The 21,451-nt window shown below is 37.5% G+C and overlaps 1 protein-coding gene across 2 annotated transcripts; it reads right to left on the bottom strand.

Annotated features, from left to right (window-relative positions):
• Positions 1–5,970: 5,970 nt before the first annotated feature.
• Positions 5,971–13,110, bottom strand: LOC110899661 (putative disease resistance RPP13-like protein 1). Of its 2 annotated transcripts, none has more exons than XM_022146552.2 (2): positions 9,118–13,110; positions 5,971–6,190 (listed from the first exon to the last, which is right to left on the bottom strand). In XM_022146552.2, exon 1 carries the CDS (start codon positions 12,996–12,998, stop codon positions 9,120–9,122), a length of 3,879 nt encoding a protein of 1,292 aa, XP_022002244.1. In that variant the 5' UTR covers positions 12,999–13,110; the 3' UTR covers positions 5,971–6,190; positions 9,118–9,119. The 2 variants fall into 2 exon arrangements, with proteins under 2 accessions (XP_022002244.1, XP_022002243.1); XM_022146551.2 differs by lacking the exon at positions 5,971–6,190 and adding an exon at positions 8,350–8,654 and having other exon boundaries at positions 9,118–13,109.
• Between the last annotated feature and the right edge of the window lie 8,341 nt (positions 13,111–21,451).

Raw genomic sequence — 21,451 nt, 5'->3', positions numbered from 1 at the left:
TATATCCGATTATTCATGACGAGACTTCATCCTTAACACACTACGTTCATCTATCCAACACTTATGCTATTCACATACTTGTACTCTTTAAGAGCCATTCGTTCATTCTATACTCGTATTATTTTATACAAAACTCGTTCGCAATCCAGCTTGTTTAAACATTTGAGTCCTAACTTACCTCATTACCTATAAAATAGCCTCCCTATTCTTGATTCTTGTGTAACTATACTTAGTATCTCTCTATTGCTTTATTTAAAGTAACAAACCTTTTCGTTCCTCTCAATAAACAGGTTTTACGAAAGTATGATTTTTATACTATCCTTAAAAACTTCCCCTTGCAAATCTACCTTGATGTTCTCCAAAATTTGGTACTTTTCAAAACTTTCAAACTTCCCAAGTTTCAATTCTTAATGATCACCTTTATGCCAAAAACTCTTTCAAGCCTTCCTCTTAAATAAATTTCGGGACGAAATTTCCTAAAGGAGGGGAGACTGTAACGCCCTGCGTTTTCAAACTTCCTACATTTAGAAACCTTACGTGAAATTCTAAATTTGGAAATCTTGTGTTCTTATAACCATTCTTTCATTGTAATCGTTGTAAAATACGGAACTTGCTTCGTAAATAAAACTTGTACATTACACTTTTTACCTAGTTAAATCATGTTTTATTTCATATTTCACCTTGTTACAAGTTAGGGGAAACATTGTTGCACATTATTACACAACTTAACTAACAAAATTACTCATTATAATGTTTTAAAAAAATAAAAAAATAAAGAAATATGGCAGCCCCAATTCAGCAAAATTCAGCCCATATAGTTGGGTTTTGTGGGCTAGTTTCAAGGTGTAACCCCTTCTAAACACTTCTAAAGCCCAACCCATTGAAACCCTAATCCTTCCCCCTATAAATACCACTTATAACCAGCCTCCCTACCACTTTTGCAACCCTAAAAACTCACAAAACATCCACCAAACCGTAGCTGAAAACAAGGGTTCGAGTAGATTGACACCCCTTCACGAAAATGAGCATAACTCACTCAATTCTTATCCGATTCACTCGATTCTTTTTCCTACTTGCTTGTATAATCATGGGGTTCGATTCCTAGACTTCTCCTTGGAGAAATCAGACCTGGAAATGCCCCGAAATAGTCCATAAACTTTCTGTTTGTTTTTATGTTCATCAAAAACTTGTTTAAACCTATGCAACTTGTGTCCAACACATCTCATACCTATGTCCTAATGCTTACAACTTATCCCATGGTTGGTTAAGCTTAAAAACAAGGTTGAGACATTTAAAATCAGAGGATTAAACCTCATAAACTTGGTGTTTTATTTAGGGTTTTTAACCCACAAGTCATGTCAAACTTTGTCTTTGATACATGAGTGATTATGGAACAACTTGGGTTGTCCAAACATACAATCCTCACATGATTTGATGATTTCTCTTAGTTAGTGTGTATATTTCTTATTCTTTATTGTATGTTCATGACCCTCCTTGGTTGTTTTTTTTACATCAAGTGTAGTGGTGAACACATAGAGGTGCCTAAATGGAAGACTTGATCTTCCTACCTCCTACATGACTTCTATGACATTTAGAGGTACCAAAATGAAGATTTTTAATCTTCTACCTCATGCTTGAACTATTGGACATATATTATATAACCTAAATATATTATTCGAATAATCGAATCTTTGATGATGAACTAGTGTTCATATGTCGGGGTACTAGATTACATCATCCTAGACTATGATAACTTGTCACGATTCTAATGGAACCTTGTTCCATGAAAACATCTAAACTCCTTCGAGTTTCCTAGTGTCAAGAACAAGCATCATATGTACTAAATGATTATTTTCCATGTTATTCTCATATCTTATTTTTATGTTGTTTTAAACACCGAATCTCGACTCTAAACATACTTGAACTTTAACCCTTATACATTCGGACTCTAAATCTCTACTCGTCAACAATTGGATAATCGGAAAACGTATGCAAACTTTGTGAGTATACTCGTATTTCCCCTTTTTACTTTTACCACTTTTGGGGTGTAACATGTTTACCTATTGAAAACTTACACATGAACACTTTGTTAAACACATGAACGTTCCTATAACATGCTTGTATATGTGATGGCTTGATACTTTAAACTTGGGTTATTCTTATGTGTTGAACTTATCATTAACTTCGTACGAGCCAAACCTTGACATATGTAGCGCTATAGGATTAACGACCCGCCCGTAAACTTGAGGTTATGTCTTGAGCATATTGCGTTTTCTTGGTTTGATATGTTAGACACATGCCATATTTAATGTTATCTTGAATCATATGCTTGCCATGAGGAATTGTTCACACTTTTTATCTTATGCTATGTACGTACCAAACTTGTATACTCGCCTTTGCTTTTGCATTGAATTGTATTTTTAAACATGTTACAGGTTGATGATGATGAAATGAAAACGGATAGCAAAGATGCCTAGATACTCACTTAGACGTTTAGGTTTAAAGTGTTGTATCAATTTTGTTTATGTTATGTTGAACAATGTTGTTATTTGCTTTTCTTGTAATGTTTTGACAATTTATTTTGGAAATGAAATTGGGATTATTAAATTATTGTCACAAATAGCGTTATGATGTCTCGAGCAATCTTCACACTTCGTCTCATCCCGATGTTTCCGCCATTGGTTGGGGTGTGACAAAAACAGTCAAAGCCCAATACACAAAACAGCCCAGTCGAAACTAAGGTGGTTGCGACTCGCAACCGAGGTTGCGACTCGCAACCGAGGTCTCGGTCCAACACGTTTTGGTTACGACTCGTAACCGGAGATTGCGACTTAGCAGGTGTGGTTGCGACTCGCAACCAGGTTTGATGCGTGCTGATTGCGACTCGCAACTGGGAGGTTTCGACCGGTCATGCGTGGTTTCGAGTAGCAACCAAAGGTTGCGACTCGCAACCGTGATAACGTGCATGGCAATCCCTTCTAGAACCTGTCATTTTGTACGAACCAATAGAATTGCATTTTCATGAAACCAATATGTACCATTTCCACTAAAACATGTTTGTTTGTCTGATCATTAGCCAAAACAGATCAAATATACACATTTCAAAAATATTCCAAAGGCATTCAAATTGTTCTTCATGTTCATCATCATCATTTTACATAACATTCAAGCAATAAGCTGAAAATCATTCAAACAACGACATACTACTAAAACCCAAAACCGTGCACTTAAAACCTCATAATCAAGCCCTTGATATGATCATTCAAGCAATTAGCACATATCCGAAACATACATTTATAATGACCACAATCTATCTAAACTTCCTAACAAACTGAGATATACACAAACCGGAATCACAATAATTTGCAAAACAACAAGCATCTTTTTAATCATCAACATCACAAGCACAAACCAATAAGGATCATATTAAAGCCAAACACTAACCGGTTATCCATTTAACACATTTTGATCCACACAAACATGTCGAACAAACATCATCCATACACAAGAATCATAGTAACACACAACATATATTTATCCTAGTGACCTTATTAACACATAAACATCTAGAAAGAGCTAAAACCACTAACCGGTTATAGATTCAAGGTGTGTGGGTATGATGGATCGATGAATGAGCTTCCGGTTGGTGGTTCCGAGCTAAAGCCGAGTATGTTCTTGATGTTGGTTGAACCCGAGAAGAAGAAGAGGGATTGTAGTGTTGTGCTAGGGTTTTAGGGTTTAGTGAAGAAGAGAGTGAATGAGGGAGAGTGTGATGAGTGTTGTAAAAATGGTTAAGGGAGGTGGGGTTGGGTTTATATAATGTACCGAGTTGGGCTAGGGGGTTTCCGGGTTGGGTTTAATTCCTACAAGGCCAAGGCCTAGCCGGCCCATTACTAATGTTCACTCGAGACCGTGGTCTCGAGTCGGGTTGCTTGTGGTTTCGGCTCATATGTATTACACACACATATATATATATATATATATATACATATCTAAATACACCAATACGTAGATACACATAACATGTAACACGAAAGTTCACGGGTTTTCATTTAATAAATATACACACGTAAGTTACATCGAAGGATTATCCGGGAAAGTCCGAAGTGTCACATTTACGGGCCAAACTTCAGTGAGTATCCAGATGACCCTGTGGTGTGGGCACGTGTGATTGGAGAAGGTTGCACGCGTCGTGTATACGGGATAGGATCTTCGGATCTAAATTACTTGGTGACCGGGACATCTTCTTCTGCCGGGTCTGCACCATCGCAAGCAGAGTACCAACGGTCTGAAGAAGAGGTATCTTTATTACCATTTGGCATTACTAAATGTTAAAAAAGTTGGTTCTTGTCACTAAGCCGACCCAACCATTTGATAGTTTAACTTTCACATACTAAGATCTCACTAAGTTGACGACCCATTGGGATGGTTGTGTTTTGCAAGATCTAACAGTTTGGTTCGCGGTTTTACCAAACCGTGAATACCATAGTATGTATGTATGTATGTATATATGTATATAGAATGTATGCATGCATTTATTATCTTTGGAAATTAAACTAATAAACACCTTATCTTTTGCCTCAAAACATTTCTTTATATAATATATTTACTAACTATAACTATATATACTTTAACAACTTTTTAGGCTCAAGTTATGCGAATCCGAATGGTTGATCTTGAAGCTAGGGTTGAAGAAGAAAGGAATCTAATTGTATCTCGTCTTGAAGAAGAAAGGAATCTACTTGCAACTCGTCTTGATGACGAAAGGAAAGCAAGGGAAGAACTTCAAAAACAACTTCAAGAGTTTATGAAGAATTGGCGTCCTCCCTCTAATTAGTTGTAGTTTTTTATATCTTTATGGAAATTTGTAACAACACTTCTAGTCTTTTTGTAGGAAGTGGGTCACAAATAATGTTGTATTAAAATTTGTTAATTTTTTTGTTTTTTTTTATTTTGGTCGGAAATGTGTAGCAAAAAAAATAAATGCTGGAAGATAATAATTAAATATATTGTAGGAGATTCGTAGCAATTTGCGATGTACTAGTTTCGTAGAAAATGTGTAGGAAGTTGCGTAGGAAATGCGTTGAAAACAGGTTTCCTACGAGCTGTTTTCCTACATCAAGTGTTTGTCATAAATGCGTAGAAAAGCCAGTTTTATGACGCATTTCCTAGAAAAACAGGTGTAAGAAATTTCAGATTTTTTTGCTGGTACGTTGACACGTTTAACCAAGGTGGTGGGAACCCAACCAAGTTGTTCCAGTCTCCTTCTGCGTCCTCGATCAAACCCGTCACAAAATCGAATCCACAATTCTTTGTTCCAAAGGCCGCACCCTCAGTTGATCAACCAGCTGACTCGTTTCAAGATAACACACAACAACAAACCGTTGATGAAAATCATTCACCGACTTCAATACACAACCAGTTTCAACCTCCTACATATCAATCTTCCATGCAAAGATTTGCAAGCATGGATGATATCGCAAGAGGGAGAATCATTCCCTCATACCCGAGCACATCCGGTTCACCTCACTCACGAAGAACGGTTTCGTGGGGCGGAGGTATCGATGAACGGTTTTCAGGTTCTAGTAGGGATATGAGATCAAGTGGTGAGGTTTTAGGTACGGCTTCAAGGTCGTTTGTCCCACGTGAAGGTGGTTTAGCACAAACGAGTAATGGTGATGGGTTTAATGATGACCTTCATGAGGTTGAACTTTAGAAACCGCGTGTATGGAGGTGGTCTTTGGGTTCTATAGTATAAGTACTTGTATAGAGATAGGTTTTGGTTTATAATATGTGGTTATTTTGCTGAAATGGTGCACTTGTACAGTTTACTATTTTGTTTATTGATGAGAATATACCACCCTTGAAGTTGGCTGATGTATATGTTTTCTGTAATTTAACTACATTGCGAGAAATTTTCAACATTTAAACAACCAGTAAACAAAATACAATATGAGTCATCTGGTCCGTTTATGCTAGAAGGCTGAAATCACAACGTACAACGACCATCAATGATGCGCAATTCATTAATAGGTATCCACAAATAAGAAACCAACATCATAATCTGCAATTATCTTTCTATTGACATGGCGTTTTATCCACCGCATAATACACCAAAACATCATCTTTCGTCATTGCCGACATACACCATTAAAAATCGCTAGTAAAATGCATCCTGTCGCAATTGAGCCTGCACCATCAAATCAGCCAAGGATAGAATCATGTGTTGATGCAGATTTTGTGTCCGATGCTTGTCGAATAGATTAGTTTTATTTTATGCTGAATTTGTAATAGTTAGTGAAACGGTCAAACGAACGTGTATAGACCCGCTCGTTTGAAGTGGTCAAACGAGAGGGTTATTCGTTTGACCGTGTGTGTGTTGCTAGACAAAGTATGGTTGTGCTATGATGGGTGTCGAAGGATAAGGCATCGAAGGATTATGAATATCCTTCGATGAGCTCGAAAGATACCCATCGAAGGATGAAGATGGACCTCGAAGGATATGTGATCCTTCGAGGTATATGTGTATCTTTCGAAGACTGTCTGATCGAAGGATGATGTTTCGACCAGTCAGTCTGATCCTTCGACCTGCAGCCTGTGTTTGGGTATAAGTACCAACACTTTGTCATTTGCAACACAAGAGTGAGAGCACAAGTGTGTGCTAGAGAGTGTGAGGAGGTCTGAGACCTCACCGGGAGAAATCACCACTTGGTTTCTCCCCGGATGTATACTTCTTTGGTATTAGTTCGGTTGTCATGTAACCCAGATTTGGAAACTCGAAGACCAAAGACCATCGAAGTTCAAGACGGGTCTACATCTATAGAAGATCAAGACAAGATCAAGACAAAGCTACAGCCAAGGGGGAGTTTGTTGGTGCACTTGTGTCTGTACTTTGTCTGCATTCGGTCTGTATATAAACGATGTCCTAAGTCTGTAAGTTGACTAAGTCAACCATCCTCCGGGTTGACTTGGTCAAACAGTTAGAAAGATAAGTGTCTGTCTCGAAGGATAGCCTCGAAGGATACTGTGGATCCTTCGAGGTGCTCGAAAGATATGGTTCGACCATTAGTCCTCGAAGGATGATCATTCGAGGTACATGTTGATCATTCGAGCTTGTTGTCATCGATAGATGATCCTTCGGACCATCTATCGGATCCTTCGGACAGGACCTGCTGTGTATGGGTATATATACTCATGCAGTGTGTTAGTGTTAGACAGATGCACACATAGAGAGTTGAGAGCATTCTGTCCGAAACTCACACACACACACTTTGAGAGTTTGCAAACTGATTGTAAACATTGTGCTTGTAACCGGAACCTTCATACGTATTAATACAGTGGTGTTAATCGGTGAAATCTTGTGTGTTTGTTTCTCTACTTGCTTCATCTCGGTTTGCCTACTAGCTTGGATTCCGCACTTGCTAGTGGGTTAGTATAACAAGGTTTAGGTTTGTTCTCGATCCTCCGAGAAAAGGGACCTACATCATGGTCATATTTTCCTCATAGATCAAGTTGTCATATTAAAAGTATGGCTAAAATATCTTTTAGAAATTAAAGTATTAATCTACAGATAAACAAATTAGTGTTCTATGCAAATGAAAGCAAAGAGAAGCAAAAAAGTTGGGTAAAAAAGTTTTCACCAAAACGTAGCAAAAATTAAGAGTCAAATGCCATTTTAGTCCCTGTGGTTTGGGCCATTTTGCTAGCTTAGTCCAAATATTTCAGTTTTCGCATCTGGGTCCAAAAAGGTTTCACCGTTGCCATTTTAGTCCACTGGGTTAACTTCATCCATATTTTCTGTTAACGAGAAGGACAATTCAGTCATTTATATGTAACTCTTTTAACTAGAAGGGCAATTCGGCCATATAAAATGATCGAATTGCCCTTCTCGTTAACGGAAATAATGATGAAGTTAACCTGGTGGACTAAAATGGCAACGGTAAAACCTTTTTGGACCCACAGGCGAAAAATGAAACTTTTGGACTAAACTAGCAAAATGGCCAAAACCACAGGGACTAAAATAGCATTTTACTCAAAAATTAATAATCTTACTAACTACTATGGTTAGGCAACAGAAAATGTTGTTAAACCATATATTTGAGATATATTTAAAACTATTTGTTTAAAGAAAGGCAAAATAAATCAGTTATTTGATTTTAAATAATTAAAGATAGTAACCACCTCTTTTACTGCATCTTTCTTTTAGATGTGGGCAATCACTAATTATTAAACTCAAAAGTGAAGGCAGCGTAGATCCATCATGTGAGGTTGGAAAATTCTGTGGGGCCCAATCTGAGATGGACTTCTTCAACATCCCTATACCTAAGGATTGCAGTTTGGGAGGCCAAATTCCACGAGGAAAAGAAGCATCCATTATCAATGTCACATTGGACAACTCATTATCAGGAAATGATTCCAGACTCATCCTGTTTGTTTATGCTAGAAGGCTGAAATCGCAACGTACAACGACCACCAATGATGTGCAATTCATTAATAGGTATCCACAAATAAGAAACCAACATCATAATCTGCAGCTATCTTTCTATTTACATGGCTTTTTATCCACCGCATAATACACCAAAACATCATCTTTTGTCATTGCCGACATACACCGTTAAAAATCGCTAGTAAAATGCATCCTGTCGCAAGTGAGCCTGCACCATCAAATCAGCCAAGGATATAATCATGGTCATCATAGATCAAGTTGTCATATTAAAAGCAAGGCTAAAATATTCTTTTAGAAATTAAAGTATTGATCTACAGATAAACAAATTAGTATTCTATGCAAATGAAAGCAAAGAGAAGCCATATGCATTGACGGATTCAGGATTTTTAAGACATGTTTTAAAATCAAACATTGTACAAAATCTACGTTTCTAAAATATTTTTGTTATGGAAAACCCATCTGGAATTACGTTTCTAAACAGGATGTAATAATAATATTATTTGGCATTATCATGTGCACGCAAAATGCAAACACAAATTTCCACATTAAGTTGAACAGTTCAATAGATTACTTAAAAAGAACAATAAACCATATAAACTGTTTGTTTAAAGAAAAGCAAAATAAATCAGTTATTTGATTTCAAATCATTAAAGGTAGGGAGGGAGAGACACCTTTATCTTAACTTCAAACAGGGGATATGGGAGACGAGGGGCCAGTAACAACCTCTTTTACTGCATCTTTCTTTCAGACCTGGGCAATCACTAATTTCTAACCTCAAAAGTGAAGGCAGCAGCACTTCTGGTAGATCCATCATGTTTGCGCAATTAGAAAAATAGAGATGTTGAAGGCTAGTGAGGTTTTGGGGATGGGGATGAGATAATTTGTTCAGATTTGGGCAATTGTCAAAAGAGAGACATTGGAGGTGTTGGAGTCCCATTGAAAGTGATTCCAGTTTCTCAAATCTATGTATATGGAGAGAAGTAAGAGATGAAGGAAGAAGATGGGAAAACTGACTGCAACTATTCACTCCATCGTCACCGACTAAGATAAGTTCCGCAAGTGAGGTTGGAAAATTCTGTGGGGTCCAATCTGAGATGGACTTCTTCAACATCCCAATGCCTAAGGATTGCAGTTTGGGAGGCCAAATTCCACAAGGAAATGAAGCATCCATACTTGGACAATCTATTATCCTTAGATCCTTTAACAATGTCAAATCGGACAACTCATTATCAGGAAATGATTCCAGATTTTCACAATTCACTATTGACAATTTGGTGAGGTGAACCAAGTAATTCAGATTCTTGATTGATTTCAGATTCGTCCAACCTTCTATCAGTATATTTTCAAGCATCGGCATGCTGCTTCTATTGTTGTTGTTCATATTTTGTCCTCCCCACTCTCTTTCCAATAATTCATTACAATCCCAAATGTCAACTGTCTTAAGCTTTTGTCCTTCTTTTGGAAAGGATAAAACTGTAACTGATTTACAACCCCACAAACTCAACACCTGAATGCTATCTGGACATATTAAACGCTCCATATTCCTACAATTAGATACTTTTAAATTCCTAACAGATGTCCAGAGGTTGCTCCTACAATTATCCTCCTCCTCGGTCTCTCCTAAACTCACCAAGTTATCACACAGAAACACATCCAATCTCCTTAGCTTCACAAGAACCTTACTCGCAACAACTTCTGATTCCCACAAGTGTCTTATTTCACTACACATCCATATCTGTAATTCTTCAACTGCACCAAGATACCTTATAACACCTCTCCAAACCACATCATTAAGCCCTGTAATAGATTCTATGTTCAACTTAGTGACTGCTGAAGCTATTTCAATAAGCCTTCTTAACAGACCACTATCACATTTAGTTATTTCTAGAACATTCACTGAAGGTAGTGTTTCAAGTGTGACTTCAACCAAACTGGGGCAATCACATATTTTCAGAACATTCAATGATGGAAACACAACCCCTCTACTGGTTGACCATTTCTTCCACTCATGCATATGCTTGAAACTTAGAATTTCAAGTGAAGAAAATGCACGACTTGTTCCAAGAAACTCCAAACCCACAGCTTCCACCTCATCTAAGCCTTCAATAAACAATTCCTTAAGTAAAGGTAGCTGCCCAAGTGGGGGTAGAGAGGTACATCTTTTACAATCACGTAGTGACACATGCTTCAAATGAAGAAACAAAGGATTCCCAACCCAATCTGGAAACTCTAAGCCACCATATGATCTAATAATGAGCTGTATTAGCTTATCATTACGAGGCTCTAGCTCATTTAGGACTTCCTTTTCAAGCATTTCATTTCGAGAATCATATGGCTCATCACTCCATACAACCTCTAGTTCACTAAGCCTCTTTTGTGAAAAGTTTGCCTCACGAACATGAATTGCATTTTGCACTTTGTCCAAACCTTCAATGCAAATTTTCCCACACAGATTCGTGAATTCTTTAAGTTTGGTTATTTGAAATCCTCTTTCACCTCCGATAACAATTTTCGAAAGAGTTTGTAGGCTTTTCAACTCACAAATTCCAAAAGGCATCTGATTCAACAACGGAGTGCCCCTAATGTCAAGATGCCGCAAGTTTTTAAGCTTTAAGAAGTTGTTTGGCAACTTAGCTAACGAATAACAACCCCGTACAATCAATGTCTCTAAGTTGTAGAGATTGCAAACATTTTCCGGTAAATGGGTTACTTCTGTTCGAGATAGATTAAGATACCTTAAGTGCCTCAAGCTACCAATGGTCTGTGGTACCTCTCTTATACAAAAACCACTTAGAGATAAAACTCTTAACATTGGTAACTCAGGAAGTAAGTCGATCAAAATCTTACTTGATAAGTAGAAATCCTGCCAACTTTCTTTCACACCATCAAATGTTGCCAAGAATGTTCTCAAACTTTTAGCTATTTTAAACGTCTCGAACTTCTTGTAAGTTACATATTCCTCACGTGTAAATGACATATGGCGGTACTTTTCCAGCATCTCCTTCCTAATATTCCTTTTCATATCATTTTCTAACCTTACAAAAAATTCGCTAGCAACAGAAGTCGCCAAGTCATTCATCAGGTCATGCATCACAAAAAATGATTCATTATTAGGTGCAGGTTGAAAAAATGACCTTGACAACAATTCATTAAAGCATTCACGACCTAAACGTTCTTTTGTTGCGTCGATTGGAGTTGACCGGTGTAAAAACCCTTCCGCTGCCCATAATAAAACCAATTCCTCCTTGCCAAACATGAAATCCTTAGGGAACAAGGAGCAGTATGCAAACAATTGCTTCAAACTTGCAGAAAGATCACTATAGCTTAGTCTAAGGGCAGGGACAATTGCATCGTCTTTTGACATCCATATCTCACTTTCTAACACTTCCCTCCAAGATTCCTCATCTTGTTTTGTCCTTAGTGATCTACCAAGTGATATCAAAGCCAAAGGTAAGCCATCACATTTTTTCACAATACCCTCAGCATGTGGTTTGAGTGACAAATGTGAATTAAATTTATTCACACCTAATGCATTTAAAGCAAACAAAGACATAGCATCATCATGTGATAGGCACTGTAGTTTGTTTAGACGATTGTAACCCAACTTGTTGAGTAACTGCTCCTTCCTAGTTGTTATGACGACTTTACTTCCAGGAGCGCATGCATGAAACGGGCCGACTAAGGTTTTCCAATCCTCATACTTCTCACTCCACACATCATCTAACACCAATAAAAATCTTTTCCCCCTCAGTTGATCTCTAAGAGCTATTTGAAGCAGATTGAAATCTTCAAATTTCTTGTTTTCTTGGGCCACAGATTCAAAGATAACTTTGCTTATACCAAAGCTATCAAAATCATCTGAGACACACACCCATGCCTTGAGTTCGAAGTGATCCGTGACTTGTTGGTTGTTATACAAAAGTGTAGCCAAAGTAGTTTTTCCAACCCCACCCATACCAACTATGGGAACAATGCTAAAGTTTTGATCACATGGTTCGTCCGCTAATAATTGGCTGACCAATGCCTCTTCCTCAACTTGTCGTCCAACGATACTAGACGCATCGACAACAGAGGTTTGTAATTCTCTATTTTTATTTTTTTTCTTAGTTTCCCCTTCCACCCTCAAACCAAGAGTAGCTTTCTCCTCAACCAGATCTTGTAATTTTGTGGTAATCTTATCTAACTTGGCATGCATCCTAGTACTCTGTGAGAAATTTGTGCAACAGGTTGGGATCAGCTTTCTTACCTTGCTGGTGATGGCTTCTGAGTCATGGGTGAACTCACGATGCATAGCTTCGGTTGCAAGATCATCGAGTACGTCATCTATGTCGTAAGCCAAATGCTGGAGATCATTGAGCCATTGTTTCACAGACTCATTGGTTATCTCCTTGCGAGAAGCATCAGTAAGCACAGCTTGGATTTGTTTTAAGGATCTTTGCCATTTCTTGATCTCAGCATCAACTCCCTTGTAGCTAGCAATGTTTTTCAAAGCTGCAGAGGCCAGCTTCTCAAAGAGCACACCGAGAAAGGCAGAAAGAACGAGTTCAGCCATTGGTTATGGTCAGATTGTTGATGAATCGGGTCTTAATTTAGTTGTGATGAAAGATTTGAGACTGGAGATTGAAAAAATAATGAAGAGTGTTTGATTCAGATTTATGGTCAACGTTTAGCTATTGTTTTGCACACTCACCAAGCACCAATCACCATTCAGGGGCGGTATACCTACCCTGCCGGCTGTCCCCTATATATTTTTATATACTCATTTTGTACTTTTGTAATTTGATTTCACCAACACCCCCCACCACCCACCGGCCACCACCACCTCCTTTTATATAAGTTAAATACAGAAATTAAACCTTACAATTACTGAATATGTAAGAAACGTGATTACTTCAAATTATTATTTAAATTTGTGAATTGGTGAAATAAAAAAAAAGGTGACCAATTGAACATAGACAAATCAAAGACTAGCTCAACGCTAAAACACTTGCACAATTTATAGAACACTTAAAAGTGGTAAATAATTCAATTTACAAAGAAGATATTTTTCGAACACTTTGAATTGAGATTTCAGATTCTTAGTTTTGTTTGAATCTTGGTCTTTCTGGCCAGCCCAAAAGAAACTAATAAAACTGATACCTTTTTCCTTAATTCATTTTGGCCCAACAATTGATCTTCACTACTACACAGTACAACGTTAAATTAGTTGGAAAATTACTTAACCTTTTTGACAGCACCACACTAGGGCTGCAAATGAATCGAATGAACACGAACAAGATCTTGTTTGTGTTTGTTTGTTAAGAAATATACATGTTCGCAACTGTTCATGAACACTTACCAAACGAGCGTGTTCGTTTGTTAAGAAAATGAACTTGTTTGTGTTTGTTTGTTTATTTTAGGCAACAAACGAAACCAACGTTGATAAACACAAAAGAACTTCCCGCCAAACGATTCACGCACTGTTCGTCGAACTTTGGTTCGTTTGCAGCACTAACCACACATCATGTGTTTGGGGATTACCGCCACTTGTCCCATCAACATCTGGTTCTGATACACAATGAGACCTTAATCAGCAACCCAATGGACACCGAGTATTGTCTAGCCAGTCAACAATAGCCATGTCATCATCAGTACCATGTACATCCATGGAGCCCATCACTTAGCAATTAGCAGAGGGAAACAACAGAAGAATCATGCATAACAGAATTGCTTCTGAGCCTGATTTTGGCCGCTCTCCTCGACAGATTGTGACATAATTATGCGTGAACTTTTTTATAATCATACAAAATCATATAACCCAAGTAGGTTTGGGTTCTGATAAAAAAGATTTTCATCCTAAAAAGTAGGGGTGAGCTAGAAAACCAATTTAACCGAATTGAAATTTACGGCTCATTTACGGTTTTGCATTTTATGAAAACCGAAAAAAACCGAACCGAGCAAACCAAATAACCTAAAAGAATTATTTTTTAATGTTTGATATATATTGATTTAAGAATTATTAATTTTATTCTCAAACGTTAGGTATCTATAATAAAAAAACATTAACATGTTTGTTTATCTTTAAAATTATTTATTTATTGCCTACAAAAAATACCAAAATTTAGTATAAAAATTAAATGATTTTCAAAGTATTATAAAAGAAAATGTCTTAACAAAAACTTTGAAAAAACATAAAAAAAGATTAGAAGGTTAGGGTTATGTGAAAAATATTAACCGAAAAGGTTAAATATAATAACATTTATGCAAACATCTAAGAAATATTCTTAAATTTTGGACTATACCTTTTATTTTTAATCTTACGTAATTTTCCTCTAAAAACCAAATAATTGAACCGAACCGTTGTTAAAATCAATTCGAAACCGAACGGTTTTCAAAAACTAAAAATTGAACTGAACTGTGCACACCGCTACTAAAAGTGTAGGAATCCGCCATGTAAATGGCACATATCCAAGGAAACAAAAAGCACAGATGACACCATGTTGAAAAAAAAAACGAACGACACCATGTTGAACAAAAAAGGCGGATCACACTGTGTATTTTCTATGACAACATTTTATAAGAGCATCCACGATAAGCAATATTTAGGAGATGTTTTTAAGGTGCCAAATGACACCTGCCCATAAATTTCTCTCTCTTGCTCTCTCACAATCAAAATACCCATCAAATATGTGGATCGCTGGGCTGGGTTAATCTGTTATGGGGGTCTAAAGGTGTCTGATATGGAGTTTGGGGCTTGTCGATTTGGGAATGGGTGAAGACTAATCCTTTGGAGCTGGATGTCACGGAAGAGTTAAGGGAAAAGCATGTTGTTTTGAAGACTGACAGACTGAAGAATTTTTTGTTTTTAAAGTTTGATTATGGTATAGATTGATTGTATAGGTTATATTTGGGTTTGAGGTTTTGCCGTTTGTTTTGAGGTTTGTATAGTTTGGGCGAGGGACCGAGTTTTTTTGCTTTTTATTAGCTCCTTCGTCCTTGGGTGTAAATATTTTTTTGTTAGTTATAAAATTTACCGGAGGTGTTGTCCTCCTTTACCAAAAAAAATCCATCAAATATTTATCTTCTCTCTCCTCTCTCTTACATCACACTCACATATCTTTCTTCCCTTCATTTTTTCTCTTTTTTTTTTCACATACACCACTACACTATCTCTACTTCATATCACACTCTCTCTCCTTAAAAGCACCAAAAAATGCCTCTATTGTGGATGCTCTAATATTCCTTTGTACACATTTTAGGATAAAACCCTTCCAGCATAATCCACGCCTTGCATATATTTTTCTGATCTAGCTATTTAGGTTATTATCTGATGTGAGAAATTTTGACGTTGAATCAGGTTGATTCATAAAAAGGAACCTCCATAGGTTCACAAAGTAAAGCATCTGGTACATCACGATTTGGTCTGTTTGGGTCCCGCCTGCTCCAAGTGGATTTGGTCTTTAAGACTATGGGTTGTGGAGGGTCTTGGGTTGGGAGCATTGCTCGACACATGATATAGGGATGAGATTTTTTACCGAAATACCGGTACCGTACCGGTACCGTACGGATCATAAACAGTACCGGTATTGGTAATAGATTTTTCGAAAATCGGTATCGGTAAAAAATGGTATCGCTCCCGGTATTTTTCGGTAAATACCGGTATTAATACCAAATTTAATAATGACCTTATGTATTTTGCTATCATCTTAGACTCCACTATGAAGTTATATTTTCTTGAACATCGTTTTACAAAAACCAATATCAAATTTCTTTTGTTAGGTTATATTTAATCAATTATGATGATTTTTTAGACATGTTGGAATCTGGATGTTAAAAGTTGAACCCATGGATGTTTACCTTTTGATTTTTTTGAGGACTTAATATGTTTACACTTTGTTTACATTCCTCTATATATTACTCTAGTTCAATTAATAATAGATGGATGAGTTGCACATAAGATTTTTTAGGTAAAACAATGAATGACACCAAATCGGTACCGATATGGTAAAGTACCAAAATACCGGTACCGGATCTATAAATACGGTACGGTAATCGGTATCCACAATTTCCTCAATTTTGGTAACGGTACTTACGGTATCGGTACCGGTACAGTACTGGTATCGTACCGATCTCATCCCTAACGTGAAAGGTGTGGGCTCCACCAGTCCACACGAAAAAAGTGGGGTGTGGAAGGGGCGTGGCCAGACGGCATTGGGGTGTTAGGTGTCACCTAATTTTCTATTTCTTGTTTTTTATATTTATCATAGAATTTAGTAAAGTAATTTTAAAAACAAATTTTATTTATATTAAATAACTACAATAAAAAATACATTACATCACAAAAAAATCAATCATCTTCATCTTCGTCTCTATCTTCATCTTCATCTTCATTGGAGTCGAATCTAGGAAGTGTCGAAACGTGTTCTACCAAATCAGCTCAAAGGTTTGGATTTATTTGTCTTGACTCGATTAGTTATTGATTTTGCGTTCTCTCTTCGTCACTAATATCTTCGTTATTTGATTCAGGCTCCTCTCCATAGTATTCAATGATTGCATGCCCTTCATCCTTTAAATTCAGGTTGTGTAGAATGATGCACACGTACATCACGTTTCTTAGTTGATCTTTTTCATATAATCGACAAGGCATGCTCAAAATACGCCACCTTTTCTGCAAAACACCAAATGCTCGCTCGTGTCTTTGCGTGCCGCCATCTAAACTTTGTTAAACTTTATTCTTTTAGGATCTAGGGTTCCATCTCTTGAAAATGATTTTACAAAAACAACATACTGAGGGTAAACTTCATCAACAAGATAGTACCCATACTTGTATTCAACCCATTTACAAAAACATGTTCCTTTCGGTCCCATACCATTTATGCGATGATTGAAAATGGGCTAGTGGTGTATAATGTTTATATCGTTATGTGAATCAAACGTACCAAAGAATGCATGCCAGATCCAAGATCTTGTGATGCAACCGCTTCAAGTATCATAGCCGGCATTCCATGATATCCACTTGCGTGAGAGACATGCCATGTAGTTGGACAAAGTTCCCACTCCCATTTCACACAATCTAAACTGCTGATCATCCCAATCATCGGTTTTCTCAAGTATCTTTTCATATATAATTCAATGATATACGCACAAAAATTGTCAAGACTTTCCCTAGCCACTCATGCCGACCTTTTTAAATAGACGTCCATTATATCGGAACTATTGTTGTAAGCCAATTGTCTTAGGGTGACCGTAACCTTTTGCCACGTGGTTGGGATTCTTCCTCCATTTGGGTTGGGGTTACGAAGTCTCTTCATCTGCATCTTCAACAATAGCTTTCACCACCATCGACACTGCTGATAATAATAATTCCGCCCCATCGTCGGATGAGGATGACAAAAAAAAATTTATCATACGAATCGCTTAAACTTGAAGAATTCATTTTATATATTCTTTTGGAGTTTTATAGTGGTTTTTTAATTTTTGTATGGTAAAAATGAGTAAGAAATGAAAGGTTTATATAGGAAATATTTAAAAGAATTTATTTTTAAATAGTCTTTGGCTAACGGCTATGCTTAACAGCTAGCTAAACGGTCAACAAAGACTAGAACCTTGGCCAGCGTTAAACCCAATCCGCCACCCCAACACACGCCCCACACCCCATAGTCTAGAACCTTGGCCAGGAAAATAGGTATCACAAAATCAGCTTTTTTGTAGTTAGTATCAACATATGTAGAATTGATTGCTTGCCCTCTGTAGGTCCCTCGGAGGATGAGGTTAAACCTTATCCTTGTTATGTTCAACACACTAGCAAGTGCGGAATCCAAGCTAGAGTGCAAACCGAGATAGAACAAGCACAAACACAACACACAATCTTCACCGATTAACACCACTTGTATTAATACGAATGAAAGGTTCGGTTACAAAGCTATGTTTACAAATGTGTTTTGCAAACCCTCTAAAGCACTCGTGTGTGTGTGCTCTCAACAGAAATCTCTCTCAGATTTTCACTATGTGTTCTCTGTTTCTGTCTCTCGTGTCTATCTGTGTGAGTAAGTGTGTTCAAGTGAACACTACATGAGTATATATATACCCATGACAGATCGTCTGGTCGAAGGATCAGGTTTACTGATCGAAAGATCATCTATCGATCAGACATCTATCGAAGGATCCATATATACCTCGAAGGATGGTATATCCTTCGGGGTCCATCTGTATCCATCGAAGGATATCTTTCGAGCTCATCGAAGGATAGAAACAATCCTTCGATGACCCATCCTTCGACACAGATATATTACAATCATGTTCTAACTGTTTGTCCAAGTCAAACCAGGAGGATGGTTGACTTGGTCAAACTTACAAGACTAACAAAGACATCGTTTTACATCATGACAGAATACAGACAAAGTACAGACACAAGTGCATCAACAAACTCCCCCTGTACAGACACAAGTGCATCAACAAACTCCCCCTTGGCTGTAGCTTTGTCTCGATCTTGATCATCTTTGATCTTCATGTCTTCAAGACTCTGATGTCCTTTCAAGTCTTCAATGTCGGAGGATCTTCAAAGTTTTCACGTCTTGAAAGCAGAGAGTGTATCAACAAACTACCCGTATCATGTATGAAGTGTGTTGACAAACTCCCCCTTAACATAAGCTCCCCCATGAGTTATGCTCGTGAATGACTTGATATTTATAGCTTGAGATCCTTGTGGTGTTGATGATGGCCAGCGGCAACTCGATCATCTTCATCTTTTGAGCGCCTTCACGTTGTGTCTTCATTCCGAAGCTTGTCATCGATCATGTTCTCCTTGACTTTAGAATCTGCACATGCAAGAAATCTAAACGCGTAATGAGAACAACTGCTTGGAATATAGTTAGTATAAACAAATGACACACGTATGACCATGTCTCAATCAAACACCGTCCGACAGTTTGAAAGTTTAATAAGTTTGTCCGTTTTAGATTTCAACTTTCAAAACTTTGCAAATTTCGACCGTTTATGAAGATTTAGTCAATTCGGTTTTCGTTCAGGTTTCAGGCAACGAAGACTCGAGTTCCAACATCGTACGATCGAAATTAGAATAGAAATAAAATCTTTTTGGCTTTTATAAAGTTTATATTAAAACACACTTAAAATCTTTTTGGTATTTTAAGAATATTTTAAAATATAAAGACTGAAAGCAGTAAATAAATATATACAGACATTCTTTTTGCGAGTTTCGAGGGTAAGAGAATCATATCAGTGTACGGTCAATCCAAGACACTCTCTTTGTTCAGTTAGTTAACATTAAGATAAGCATCCTATAACAATTATCAGTATTGTCGTCCACTTAAGCTCATCTTATCAGATGTAATCATGGCGAGGGGATACATTAAGGTATGATTTATACTTACCGACCGGTGTTCATCCACATCACGACACATTCCCGTATCAAGGTATGCACGAGGGTTCATCTTACCGGTGAGTATACCGATTATCATCTGTTTGACCGTATATGATGTGAGATTCTCACTTATTTTGATTTGAAAACAAGCCCTATGTGATAGAATCACTTATTGATGAGGAACTTGATTTTCATATGCATGAGGGCACATGAGCAAGTCCGTGAACAGGTCAGTACTTTCGTACAGCAGAGAGACGAACTTGGCTCCCGGATAAATGTGATATTTTATCACTTATTTGTTTGGACATGTGATTGTTGATCACTTATTGAGGTCGTATGCAATATGTACACGTATGTATAGTATCATGGAAGATCTAGACTTGCGTCCCCGTTATTTTTCGGTAAAAGATACAACCATGATACACAGATGATAAGCAGCATAAAGACCGAATATCTCAGAACCTCGGCAATCTATCAAACGAAATTTCGGTACTAAGACCATATGCCAATGAATGGTTCCCACCTGGTCTTCAGTCGGTTTAAGATTTATATCACCCTGCACACTTTAAAATGATTGTGAGCCTACCGATACATCTTATATAGAGCTGCTTATCGTTTTTCATTTAAGGTTTAAAGAGGTTTGGATAGACCACTGATGTACTATCATTTTCTCTTTTGCTCGCCAGGAACTCATTTTTGTTTTTCTATTGTTTTTGTGTTTTTGAAATTTTTCGATGTTTTTGGATTTTTCAAATTTTGGATTTACTCCCCCTAAAATCAATAAACTAAGACAAATTTAAACACAAAGGTATTTACAAAAATGATTTTCCGATTTTGGTTTTACTCTGGCTTGACCTGAATGCCGTTTACCAATAATAAAAAGTCAAATCTTGATTTGTCAAATGCTTTGGTAAAAAGGTCGGCACGTTGGTCATCGGTGTGGACCTTAACAACATCGATTAGCCTTTTCTCAAAGCAATCACGTATGAAGTGATATTTGATTTCGATGTGTTTGGTCTTTGAGTGCTGCACAGGATTTCTAGTGATTTGTAGTGCAGCAGAATTATCAACGTAAATAGGAGTAGTTAGGAATTCAAAACCGTAGTCCCGCAATTGTTGTTGAATCCAAAGGACTTGGGAGCAACAACTTGAGGCAGCAATGTATTCAGCTTCGCATGTTGATGTAGCGACGCACGTCTGCTTCTTGCACTGCCATGTGACTAGGCGATTTCCTAAAAACTGACATCCATCCGTTGTGGATTTGCCGTCGATTTTGCATCCGCCAAAATCAGAATCACTGAAAGCGACCAATTCAAAGTTACTATCCCTAGGGTACCATAGACCGGTGTCTGGGTAACCTTTCAAATAACGAAAAATCCTTTTGACAGCTGCAAGATGTGAGGCCTTCGGATTGACTAGATATCTGGCAAGCAGGCACGTTGGGTACATTATGTCTGGTCTTGATGCTGTGAGGTACATAAGAGATCCGATCATCGCGCGATAGTATGAGGGGCTAACAGCTTCACCCTTCAAGTCTGGAGTAATTCCGTGATTTATCGGCAATGGGGTACCAATGGGCGTTGCATCGGACATCTGAAACCGGCTCAAGATGTCACCAACATATTTAGTCTGATGGATGAATATCC

Source organism: Helianthus annuus, chromosome 13 (genome assembly GCF_002127325.2).
Source record: "Helianthus annuus cultivar XRQ/B chromosome 13, HanXRQr2.0-SUNRISE, whole genome shotgun sequence".
NCBI lineage: Eukaryota > Viridiplantae > Streptophyta > Magnoliopsida > Asterales > Asteraceae > Helianthus > Helianthus annuus.
Note: the sequence above shows the minus strand (reverse complement) of the source record. Positions and strands in the feature narration are given on the sequence as shown.

What these genes read in the sequence shown, in the direction of transcription:
- LOC110899661 (XM_022146552.2), bottom strand. Translation starts at nt 12,998, where the DNA reads ATGGCTGAACTCGTTCTTTCTGCCTTTCTCGGTGTGCTCTTTGAGAAG.